Source organism: Mytilus californianus, unplaced genomic scaffold (assembly GCF_021869535.1).
Source record: "Mytilus californianus isolate M0D057914Y unplaced genomic scaffold, xbMytCali1.0.p SCAF_14, whole genome shotgun sequence".
Lineage (NCBI taxonomy): Eukaryota > Metazoa > Mollusca > Bivalvia > Mytilida > Mytilidae > Mytilus > Mytilus californianus.
The window spans coordinates 4,846,436-4,860,098 of record NW_026262626.1 but is presented as its reverse complement, the minus strand read 5'-3'; the positions used below and the strand labels follow the sequence as shown (position 1 = coordinate 4,860,098).

The 13,663-nt window shown below is 29.5% G+C and overlaps 1 protein-coding gene across 1 annotated transcript in view; it reads left to right on the top strand.

Annotated features, from left to right (window-relative positions):
• The window catches only part of LOC127724872 (two pore channel protein 2-like), a 40,289-nt gene extending 28,015 nt beyond the window's left edge, over positions 1-12,274 (top strand). Inside the window, exons 17-26 of the mRNA XM_052231877.1 lie at positions 268-396; positions 812-858; positions 1,386-1,488; positions 2,372-2,443; positions 3,032-3,117; positions 3,614-3,683; positions 7,488-7,570; positions 7,896-7,977; positions 8,226-8,332; positions 9,547-12,274. Coding sequence (XP_052087837.1) covers positions 268-396; positions 812-858; positions 1,386-1,488; positions 2,372-2,443; positions 3,032-3,117; positions 3,614-3,683; positions 7,488-7,570; positions 7,896-7,977; positions 8,226-8,332; positions 9,547-9,640 — 873 coding nt within the window. The 3' untranslated portion in view covers positions 9,641-12,274. The remainder of the gene's footprint in view (positions 1-267; positions 397-811; positions 859-1,385; positions 1,489-2,371; positions 2,444-3,031; positions 3,118-3,613; positions 3,684-7,487; positions 7,571-7,895; positions 7,978-8,225; positions 8,333-9,546) is intronic.
• Positions 12,275-13,663: the final 1,389 nt, after the last annotated feature.

Here is a 13,663-nt window from a genome sequence, read left to right as displayed (position 1 = left end):
CATTAATTGTTATTAGTATTTTGAAATAAAAGGGAATTGGAATTCTGACTGTTTTGCAATGTATTGTAAGTTCCAACATCATGAGGTTTTTATAAATGCGTATATTACCACTGGGTGAGTATTGCAATAATAAATTTCGGTTCTTTAAAAATCACAAAATAAATGCACACAATAATTTCTTAATTTACAGTATTCAAGAAAACAGATTTATTTGTGTTTGTAACAATGAAAAATCCATGTTTCAACTTGTAAATTTTGTTCTTTCAGATTGTAAATTTTGGTTTTGTAACCTACTACCTCCTGGAACAGGTGTTAAAATTTGTAATGTTTGGATGGAGAAGATATGTTTTTGAAAAATCCAATATCTATGATGGCCTGATTACAGTAGCTTTAGTGGTAAGAATATTATAGATGTCAGTGTACTCACCGTAACTTTCATATAGCATCCTCATAAACAGAATTCTGGAAAAATATCGTGTTGAATATAGAAAGTCACATCCATAACGCAATCTATAGGAAAATCAATGCAAAAATCATCATTGGCTGGATATACAAAAAAATAATAACATATTTTGACTTGACTTAGCAAATTATCAATACAAATCCAAATAAAAAATCTCAGACAAGGTTTGTGGTGTTGAGAATTGGTTCAGGTATTTATGAAGTTATATGACATTTTCTGTTGATTTAAACATTCATTCAACAGGTTGTAATTGCATTGGAATATAAGATACTGTAATGTATTTCAATACTTGTCAATATCAATATTAGGCTTAAGTGTTAAAAAAATAATTTTTTCATTCTCTTTTAGGTTACAGAAATATTTTCTGTTGCTGAATATGGGCTTCCATTAACTGGGTAAGTAGCTTTGTAGACAATGTTTATAGTAATTTTAATGCAGTTTTGAAGAAAGGTTAAATGAGGACTAGGCTTCCATAAAAACATCTGATGCAGCGAGACATTTGTTTATCCCATTATCAATCTATTTAAACTTTGTAACCAAAGTTATACAAGCAAGTCAGAGTAATCAAGAGGGGAATCAAGGGCATTCATTTTTTTAAATATACAAGGAGTAGTGATGATGTTTATGTTTTATGTATTACAAAGGGTTTAATATTCTATATTCTATTTAATTTTTTTTAAACACCAAATTGGAGGATGAGGATGGAGGATAGTTATTTATTCATTTATTAATTTTTAATGTACTGAATGATTTATGGTGCTGTTATATGTTTTATAGGTAAATACACTGCAATCAATGACCATTCTTTTATTTAAGCAATTGGGGAAAAGATAGTCTCAATCTTATCTCAGATACATATGCCGAAGGATTCTTTTATGCTATCTGAATTTTTTACATAATGTAATTGTTTGATTATTTGTAGAGATGCAATAGTCCCTCAAGATTCTGTAACCCTTTGGAATGTTGTCAGAATTATAAACATACTAATTATGGCCAGAATACTTAGAATTATACCACAGATAAAGGTGAGTGGTCAAATATATGAAGTTAAAACTAACATGCCTGTATCTCAAGATTTATTAGCCATTTTCTTTTTGTATGTTATTAGGATATGAAACCATGTATTTAATTTTTTTGTATTTCCTTTGTTATAATCCTAAAATAACTGAGACAGGCATAAACGGACAGTTTCACAATAGGTTTTAGCAGTTGGTATTGGGAAAAGATGAAGCCTTTTTATTAAAGAGATGTTTTTAAAATTGTGTTGAAACTGAAATTGCTCATTTGAAACTCTAGTAAATTTGTTGCAAGCTGTTTCTCCTTTAATAGCTGAATATGAAAATCAAATTGAAATGATCAGTTGTATGAAAATTAATTACTGTAATACTTGCATGAATTTATATGTTGTTATCAAAAACATTTTAAAAAGAAGGTTTATTGTTGCACCAGTTGGTAGTTTATATGATATTTTTTTATTTCTGTTTTTCAAGAATTGATTTGAACACAGTTTCTTGTTATAAATAGACATCAAAATACAAATAAAACTCATGCTAGGATCAATTAATTTTATTTTGCACAAGGTGTATTTACATGTACAAGTTCTAAGGATTAGTGATTAAAATCATGTTTCCAGTTGTTTGTAGTATTTCACCCACATGAAAATTTTATTGCAAAACAGAATAGGTGACTTAAAATTTCTAATAACAGTGAGACAAAACTTTAAAAGTTTATATTCACAGACAAAGATATCTAATTATACATGTTTTCTTCTGCAAAAAGTCCTTAGAATTTGAAGTGAAAAATGGCCTCAGATTCTGTTTCATGTTTTTGTTTTTTTTTTGTGTGCATGACAGATGCATTGTATATGTATTGATCTATTTTATGATACTGATAATTTGTCTTTTTTAGTCCATGTCCATAGTGGTCAATACCTTGGTAGATTTGATTAAGAATATGAAGGCATTTGCTGGTATTTTAATTGTAAGTTTTAATTAGCATATAAATATAAGAGTCTATAGAATACAACCAACCTGCAAATTTAATACATATTGAATCATCTAACGACAATTCAGTTCAAACAAACAAAATCATTAAAGTCTTAAGATTTATGCAACGATACTGATAAAAGATAAAAAATAAATAAACAAGATGAAATTAAATCATATTGACAGATATTTCGACAAAACATGAGGAATGATGCCCTTTTCCCTGATTCCTCATGGTGTCATACTTGAACAAAAATACTACTTTCAAATTTAACAAAAGCATAGATGTTATTCATAGAGCTTGTAAAAATCTCATTGGGAACAGATTATATCACAGTCTGGAATTAATTTTCACTCTTAAATGTTAAATATTTAAATATTTAAATATTTAAACTGCTGAATAAGCACTTTTCCATCGTCTTAAATGCTGGACAAGCTTGTTTTTTCTTAAGACAAACAATGTTGTAGGTGGCTACATGAAGGTGAATATCTATATTTAAATTTACCACAGTTAAATATAATGCTGTACATGTTCAACATGCAAACTGAGTAGCATAAATAATTTTTGAATAATATTTTCCAGGTGATATATTATTCATTTGCCATTATGGGTATAGAGATCTTTAATGGGTCTATAGAATACAACCCTCCTAATGCCACAGTTTCAGGGTAAGGAAGACACCATATAATCCTGGAGAAAAAAAGTGAATAAATTCACATTTAAGTATTAACTTTTATTTACAAGATACAATTTTTTAGGATTTTGAACATCAGTTTTACAGTATGATGACCATTACTAAAGCATATGTTACTTTCTTTTTATTGAATAATATGTGATTGGCTCTCAAGATCCCTGTATGAGTTGTTAAATTAATGTTCTGAGATATACAAAGTTGGTTTTAAGTAAAAAGAGATGAGGATTCTAGGTCTATGACAGCAACCGAACAACACTATAAAAAAAAGATATGGAGAGGTCAACATACACCTCAAAATGAAAGACAACTTAACTACACCACATGTCAAGCATTTTTGAAACTGCCTTGGCTTACATTTTGTTTTAACTACAAATTCCATTGCTACAAATTTCCTTTGCTCAAATATAACAAGATTATATTGAACACTATTGTTGGTATAGATGAAAGATGTGTTTATTATTTTATTGTAGAGGTCTACTATACAAATGTGGATCATACCAACAGTTGGAATACTGGGCCAATAATTTCGATGATTTTGCCGTGAGTGATTATAAATTTATATTTGGGTAGTATAAAATAAGGAGATGTGGTATGATTGCCAATGAGACAACTCTCAATCAGATACCAAATGAAGTAGATGTTAGCAACTATAGGTCATCATAAGGCCTTCATCAATGAGAAAAACACACACCTCATAGCAAGCTATTAAAGACCAGACATGATAAAATTTAAGATAATTCAAATGAGAAAACCAATGGCCTGATGTATTTACAAAACAACAAACAAAAAACAAATATGATATACCGGTACAGCAACAAATGACAACCACTGAATTACAGGCTCATGACTTGTGACAGGCACATATGGAATATAATGGAGTTAAACATGTTTGTGGGTGCCCAACCCTCCCCTAACCTGGGACAGTGGTGTAACAGCACAACATAGGAAAAAACTATAAAAATCAGTTGAAAAGGGCTTGACTCCTCATATCAATGCAAAGCACAAAACAACTAACAAAAGCACTAGAGACATAAAGTAACTATGTTCAAGTGTCAATTTCATATTGCATTTCAAATGTTATATTCCCCTAAAGTTTGTGCTGTATCACCGACATGATTTATTTGATTATTTTGAAAGAAATGGTAGTTTTTGATAAACACTTTTTCTTACCAGGCTTTTTTCAGGGCTTTTTATTGGACCAATATACATTTATTGTTGATTTTATGCTGAATTGACATGTTCAGAAATTTTAGGTTTTGATTTATGTAAGTGATGTTTTAAACAGAAACATACATTGTACCTAACAATTTAATATTTATATTTATATGTACAGTGAAGAACCAGATTCAGCGATTAGTGTATCTTCTGTAACAATATCTATAATGTCCCATGATGAGGAGGGTTGAGTGCTCACAAACATATTTAACCCTGTCACAATTTTTATATGCCTGTCCTAAGTCAGCAGCCTGTAATTCAGTTGTTGTCGTTGGTTCATGTCTGTCATACTGTAAACTTAGAAATTCTTGTGAGGCTTTTATTAATGCGAATAATGCGACTGGATGAGTCTCACAATAATTAGAATTCACATTCTAATAACTGATATATATATATATATATAAAGCTGTTTGCAGTTTTTGTCGAGCCTGCGACTTTTGTCGCAGAAAGCTCGACATAGGGATAGTGATCCGGCGGCGGCGGCATTAGCTAACTTCTTAAAAGCTTTATATTTTAGAGGGTGGAAGATCTGGATGCTTCATACTTTGTATATGGATGCCTCATGTTAGGAAGTTTCCGTCAGTCACATGTCCAATGTCCTTGACCTCATTTTCATGGTTCAGTGACTACTTGAAAAAAAAAGTTAAGATTTTTTGTTATGTCAAATTCTCTCTTATTATAAGTAATAGGATAACTATATTTGGTATGTGCGTACCTTGCAAGGTCCTCATGCCGTCAGACAGTTTTCACTTGACCTCGATCCTCATTTCATGGATCAGTGAACAAGGTTAAGTTTTGGTGGTCAAGTCCATATCTCAGATACTATAAGCAATAGGTCTAGTATATTTGGTGTATGGAAGGACTGTAAGGTGTACATGTCCAACTGGCAGGTGTCATCTGACCTTGACCTCATTTTCATGGTTCAGTGGTTATAGTTAAGTTTTTGTGTTTTGGTCTGTTTTTCTTATACTGTATCCAATAGGTCTACAATATTTGGTGTATGGAATGATTGTAAGGTGTACATGTCTAGCTGGCAGGTGTCATTTGACCTTGACCTCATTTTCATGGTTCAGTGGTCAAGGTTAAGTTTTTGAGTATTGGTCTTTTTTATAATACTATATGCAATAGTTCAACTATATTTGGTGTATGGAAATATTTTATGATCTATGTCAGTCACACAGGTTTTATTTGACCTTGACCTCATTTTCAAGGTTCATTGCTCAGTGTTAAGTTTTTGTGTTTTGGTCTGTTTTTCTTAAACTATAAGCAATAGGTCAACTATATTTGTTGTATGGAAGAATTGTAAGCTGTACATACCTGCCTAGCATGGTTCATCTGACCTTGACCTCATTTTCATGGTTCATTGGTCAATGTTTAGTTTACTTGGTTAATGTTAAGTTTATGTGACAGTTGTAATAAAGCTTTATATTTAGGACTATCAACATAATATCAATGATTAGTAAAGAAGGCGAGACATTTCAGCGTGTTCACTCTATATATATATATATATATATATCTGTTTGCAGTTTTTTCTGAAATCGCAATTTTTAAACTCACATTTTTGTCCATTCTCCAGAAATTGCAGTAATAAATGCTTGCAATAATTTCTGAATTCACAGTATTTGTTTTTCGTAAAGGATATTGTTATAAATTAAGCTGTGAGTTTTCTCATTTAGATTATTTCACATTTTTCATGTCGAGCCTTTTAAAGCTGACTATACAGGATGGGTTTTTTCTCATTATTGATAGCCGTACAGTGACCTATAATTGCTTAAATCCACATAATTTGATAACTGGTGGATAGTTGTCTCATTGGTAATCATACCACATCTCGTTATTTTTGTATAATGTACCATTTTTGTGCAGTGTAAGCATTTTGTGAGAACGTTCTTGGTTATTTTTTCTTCAATGATATTTTCAAAATTTATCCTTTTTTTTTTAATTGTTTTTCTGGATTTTGGAAATTCAAGATTTTATTGAAAAAGAATATCAGAATTGTTAATACTTTGTCATTTTAAAAGAGATTTTTTAAAAAGATCTTTATAAATGAGAAATATAACTTTTTCATTCAACTGTATTCAATTATTCAAGAGCATTCCTTTCTGTACTCCAAGATCACTGTTATACAGGGCCACCCTTAGAAAATCTTTGTTTGATGTTGCCTACCCATGCCTTGTGAGGTTGGGTAGATAGGTCAGGATTAAATTTTTTTTGGCCAACAACAAAGGTTACATGTTTTAGATGAGAAAACGATGTTAGAGAAGGAAAATATCTTTAAAAAAATTTGAACCAATTTGTGTCATAAAATTTTTCCGGTAGGCTGCATTTTAGGTGGGTAAGTAGGCAACATCAAACAATTCAAATTTTATTTTTGGCCCAGTTTGATTAAAAAAACAATCCCTGTGTCTATGCTTTGCTTACAAGGATCTAACAACACTCTGTTCTACTTTCTGTTCTGGAAATTATTACATCAGCAAATGAAATTTTAGCCCTCTGATTTTTTTTACATGTGTTTTATTATGACAAAACAGGATGATCCTGAAAGGTCTGTAAAACAGATAGTAGAACTGAGAGTTGTCAGATCATATATACAGGGTCTGTATATCAGACTCAGTCAGATTAACTATTGTGACTAGTGTGCTGTCATAAATTCATGGGAGATGTCTGCTGTTTTTCTGCAGTTTACATGTTGTAATGTACTATTATATTATTTATTTATGTATTTCTTTGTGCAGAGTGTTCTTGCGTTTGTTTGTACTGTATTCCTGTCACGTAGTGTTGTCATTTTAGTGGTATTTTTAACATTGCCATATAAGTGGGAGGTTTGTCTAGCCATAAAACCAGGTTCAACCCACCATTTTTTCTTAAAATGTCCTGTATCAAGTCAGGAATATGGCAGTTGTTATCAGACAGTCCGTTTCTATGTAAGATCGGCGTTTGCTTTTGTTGTAGTTCAGTGTTTCTATTGTTCCATTGTTTTCCTCTTATAGTTGATGTGTTTCCCTTGGTTTCAGTTTTTGTTACCCGGATTTGTTTTTCCTTAATTGAATTATGACTTTTGAACAGCGGTATACTACTGTTGCCTTTATTTATGTATATAATGTCTGAAATATATTTTTGATTTTGTAGGCAGCCATTGTAGTATTATGGGATATAATGGTAGTCAATAACTGGAGTGTGTTCCTTTCAGCTTACAAAAGTGCAACCTCTCGGTAAGTCCATCAGAACTATCTCTTATCAGATTTGAGAAGGACCTTTCAAGGAAGGTGCAGCCACAAACCAAGCATCACAAATACTGTGGATTTGTTTATTTCCGTGGGTACCTATTTCCGTGGGTACCTATTTTCGAAGGATTAAGGCAAAATTGTATTTTCATGGTTTTAAAATAGTCTGAATAAAAGCCTAAAACAAAAGTTGTACTTCATTGAGCATTTAAATTCATGGTTCAACTGTACCCACAAATTTCACGAAATTCTTAATCTGTTTTACAGATGGCCCTTTCTGTTTTTAATCACATTTATTATTATTTATTTGCAGATGGTCCTATCTGTTTTTCATAATATGGTGGTTATTTTCTGTTGTTATTGTCCTACAGTTGTTTACAGCCATTATAATAGAGGTAAAATTTACAATATACTGCAGTTTAACGATTAATTTTTGTGTTTTCCAATATGTGAAAGTAATATTCTTGGTAGGTTAAAATTTCATTGAGGCTTCAATTTTGTGGATAATATCCATCCACAAAATAAATGAATTAAAATCTTAAAGAAAATTTCTGTTTTTACAAATTAAGAATAAAAATTATCTTTTTTTTTTATCAAACTTTATCTTTGTATATTAAAACATATTGTATAATTATATTTGTAGAATTTTATAATGAAATGGGATAAAAGTCAACTAAATACTGACAGAGGAAGAAGAACATCGAGTTTTGAAGACTCACATCATTTTATGTCTGTTCACGATATGTTTAGGTAAAAACAATAATTGTTTAAAATAATAGTCACTTGTCTACCCTAAACCATGTTGAACAGGGGGAATAACATATGTATTTCAGTAATAAAATTAAATCATTTATGTACCCATAACCAAGTTATCTAAGGGAGATGATACATATACTTCAAAGGGAGTTGATAAACTGCCTCAAATTAAGCCTGACCTTTTTTTATAAGAGATTGTTAATCAAACTAAAATATAAAGTCTATATCAACACAAAGGAAACTGCATGGAAGAACCCTATACATGTTCTGTAACAAAACAATCTCTAAAATAAAAACAACATGTTAAAGGGCTATTCCATTAAAATGTATGTGGGAGGGTAGGAAGGGAAGTTTAATTATTGAATGTGGGTCATGGGTCTTTTTTCAGTATGCATCCATTACCATTATACAAAATTATCTTAAAAATGGTTCTTGGTTTTAGGGATATTTTGAAAGTCCCTTCCTACCCTCCCACATACATTTTAATGGAATAGCCCTAAGATACCTATACTTTATGAAAAACAAAAAGTAAAAGAAAAATTCAACATCTAACTATAAAACTTGCACTGGTTTAGTCACTACTTAATCCTCGATACTAGTAATTAAAACCTGTGCAATTACCTTATATACTGACTGCCAAACCGAATAACAACAATTGTTACACAACCTATTTAAACTCCCCATAATAAAATCATTGTAGATCTTTCAAACTCATTCTGCACACCACACGTAAATTAATATCATGAATTCTTTTTAAAAAAATTTTGGAGGAACATATAGTCTCTGAACATCACTGAAGAGACATTAATTGTCAAAATGCACATCTGATGCATTTAAATTGGTACCGTTTGATGTTATTATCGAACAATAACTTTTTTGATTGGAATAGACCCTTATAACTTTGCAATACTACTACTGGCTATGGGATATGCCAAATATCAAAAACTTACCTCAAAGGATATTAAAGTTATGGTCTAGACATAAATATGTCAAAAGACAAGGTTGTATGAGAAGAAGAAGAACCAGAACAAGAAAAAATACTATTAAAACATGTCTCTATTTGTTGAAGGGGAGACATAATGATATCATAGGATACCACATCTAAATCTGGTTTATCAATATTTATTAATTAAATGACTTTTTAAACATATATACAATTGGTATATGTAGATATGAAGTTTAATATATGTAATTTTATATAATTGTAGGAGTACACTAGAGGAGCCTTCAGAATCAGAAATACTGCAGGAGATTAGTAACCACAGATATTTAAAACTTAGACAGATTCCATCAGTCACATGATATTCTATGGCAGACGACGATGATGTTATTCTGTATGATTCTCTGAATGAGATCTCAAATTATTAATGTTATCTCCCCATTTGCAGATGTATACAAATATATTTTTTTACATTTCAGAAGCCAAGAAACAGTTGCAGATATATACATATATATTTTTATAGTTCGAAATGTTTTAAAAACTATCGACATTTAAAGTACTAAAATATTATACAAACTAAATTAAAAAAAAAAAAAAACTGTACCAAATTTATGACATAAAAAATCTTGGTAAAATCATAAGTAGCAAAGAATATAAGACATTGAGACTTATTTCTTAAAGGCAGATCAACATATGGTCCAATTCCTATATTCTTCTTTTTTTACCAAGGTATTGTTTTGTTTCGGCTAATAAACATTCTATATTTTGTTATTGCATCAGGTATTTTGCTTTCAAATTTTTGAATTTTATTCTGAAAACACCTTGGTTAGCTATTCTACTTTTAAACAAAAAAGTGCTTATTAATTGAATGGTAGTATTCAAATTATGTTATTTTGAATGTGATATAAGAGTGCTATTAAAGTAACTTATAGTTTAAATCTCAAATATTTGCACATTATCTCAGATGAAAAAAAACACAGTATCAAAATTTTATCATAAATACAATTTTTTTAATTTTGAGTATTTAATTTTACAGTAATTTCATAATTTTGTAAATATTTTAGTGTGGCATTATAAAGTTGTTTTACAGGTATTTGTTTTTAATTTCAAGCTATGTGATACAAAATGGTTTTTGGAGTGGATTTAACTTTCATAGTTGAGTTTATTGGTCTGTTTAACCATATCAATTATACACTATGAACCTAGAGATATGCAGAATTTATTACTATAATGAATTCTAAAAATATTTAGTTATTTTTTATTTAACATTTTTTCTCTGATTATTTACTGTCCTATCATTTTGTTATATATAATGTTCATATAAAAATTCATAATTGGATATTTAATAAAAACAAAAAATAGTTAAAATTCTTAATTGAAATTTGAGACAAAAACTTTTAAAGTGCTATTCAGAGTTTTCTAGTTTTTGAACCTACATGTGCAGTTAAGGTGGTTAATCCTTCCTTTAGTATTTCTTCATATTTTTGTTTTAAATTTTTAATGTATTTTAAAGTTCATTGTTTCTTTTTTTAAATGTTGAAAGTTGAATAAATTCCTTAATATTATTACATTAGTTTAGCAGTTAAGTTTTTGTTTGATAGGGGATGCTTTTATATGAAAGATATAAATTGTTTTATATCTAGAGGGTTATTTAATATTTCATTTTCATTCCTGTAATTTCTATTAACAACAGCTCCAATGGATTTTTTTGATTTAAGTATCTAGAAAACCTATCATCATTAAGGAGGTACCAAACACCTTGACTAAAATTAATTTGGCTCGTTTAATTTTCATAAAATGTTGACAAAATATTTACTTTGACCCATTGACAAAATATAAAAATTTCAAAAAACTTGAACCACACACTTTATCAGAAAAATTTCATTGGATATATAGCAGTTTGACAAACACTAATTTTGATCATTGAGTACTTAATATTTCCTTAACAATAGAATGTGAATAAAACGTTCAGCTGATTTTTACAGAGTTATCTCCCTGTAGTGTTATGTACCACCTTAGTTCATCAATTCTGAATAATACAATCAGTAAACAATTAAACAAATTTGGTACATTTCATTTAAAAAGTAACCTAGGTTATTCTGAATAAATTCCTAAATAAAGAATTTTATAGGAGACAGTCTTATTAAAATATGCTTAAGTGTATTATTTGTTTTATAGGGCATTATAAACTGATGTAAGGAGGCACCCATGTATAAATTTTTACATAGTTATATCCCTTTCCAGCATGTTTCCTTATAATTTTTATGTAACTTTTGTCTCACCTGACAACAAAAGTAGCAGAATGTGAGACATTGGGATGCTAATCTGTTGCTGGCTTCAGAAATTGTCATGGATCATTGGTCAGTGTTTAGTTTTTGTGGTTATGTCTGTTTCTTAGACGGTATAAGCAATAGGTCAACCACGATTGGTTTATGAAATAATTGTAAGGTGTATAGGTATTCTGACAGGTTCATCAGACCTTGACCTCATTATTGGCGAACATTACATTTTCGAGGTTATGTCTGTTTCTAAGATTCTATAAGCAATAGGTTAAACATATTTAATGTATGGAATGATTGTTAGGTGTACATGTCCATCTGGCAGGGTTCATCTGACCGTGACCTTATTTACTTGGACCATTGATAATGTTAAGTTTATGTGCATGATACTTAAACCACCATCTTCAAGACTTTCAGCTTAAACTCAATCATAATCAGTAAAGCAGGCAAGACATTTCAGTGTGTTTTCTTTCAAAATTGATATGTTGTGCTTTAATTTTTGTTGTTGTTAGTTTGTTATTTCTGAAAAATAAAAAATTAAAATTATTTATTTGTTTTTGTGTGGTGTTTTTTTTATTGTACTGTACAATGCATATTTAAAAATTAACAAATGTTTTAAATAGATTTGGTGATTACTCATAATTTTAACATTGTAAATCCTGATTTTATGTTTAATGACCAAGGAATTGTCGTTGATTTTATCAAAGGGAAACCACATAATGGCATAATGGTTTTAGTGCTGAATACTATTGGTATTTATATTTTCATTTATTGAGATTTAATGTACTTTTATTAATTGAAAAACTCTTATAAAATAAGATGTAAAATATTATTTCTTATCAGTTTTGTGATGAAATAGTATTGAATTTTTTTCATAGAAAATATCCACAAGACTTTTTCTACTATTTAGTTTTAGTATTTATTTTATTATTATACTATTTCCACTGGCTTGTTTTGAAGATCAAAATAGTTTTACAATAATTTTTTCTTTTAATTGTTTGTTTTTAAAATAATTTGAGATTGGTTTTAGGAAGTTGTTTTTAATGTTTAATTTCAAAATATTTCGCAAGAAGGGTATTAAAATGTATGAATATACGATCATATCATTGATGAAGTCATGGATTAGACTATTTTCATATTACCTACTTTTGACTCCGAAGTATATAATTTTTCAACAGGTTACCTACTCTGTGGTAGGACAATCTGGTAATCTGTCAAGTAAGAGCAACTAAAAGGAGTAAAACCAAGCTAACAATCTGGTCAATTTGGGGGAAAAAATATTTGTTTTATGTTTTATAAAAATAAGAAGATGTGGTATAATTGCCAATGAGACAACTCTCCACCAGAGACCAAATGACATAGAAGTTAACAATTATAGGTCACCTATACCGTACAAAACCTATTTTGTAAACCCTACAAAATCATCAGAAAACAATTAATATTTTCCATTAATTGCACTCAATATGAAAATAGTCTATTATAGAATTTGTATGAGGATATAGTTGAACAAAATTTATATTACAGCAATGGTGTCTCTACCATAAATGAATTGTCTTGCAAGCTGTAAGTTATTTCCAAATTGTTGCAGATTATCCTTAAACTAAAAGTACAAAATCCTTAGTTGAAACCTATTCTGTTTTAGTTGAGCACGTTTTATTTCTTTTTTTTTTATATAACTCGTCAAGTACAGTGGAATCAACTAGTTGCAAGCAAACTCATTTACGGTAGAATAATCTTTGCAGTAACTGTAACTATGTATTGTTAATGCTTGTATTTTAATTGTTTAAGTATAGATATTAAATCATTATTTATTGTATACCTATTTTTTAACATCTACAGACCTACACTAAATTTTTTCTTCAAATTCAAATACCATGTATTTGTATATCAATAGTTTATTTTAGGAATATTTCAACTCAAACTGTTTAATTGTAAACTTTGAAACAGAGATAACTGTCGATTCATTTTTACTCGTGGGATGCCATTATTCGTAGATTATGTGGGTTAAAGTAATCCATAAATTTAAATGTTCAACGATGTACAAATTTTCTATACGCTTGAACTAATCCATGGATTCAAATATCTACGAAAATACAATTTTCCCTC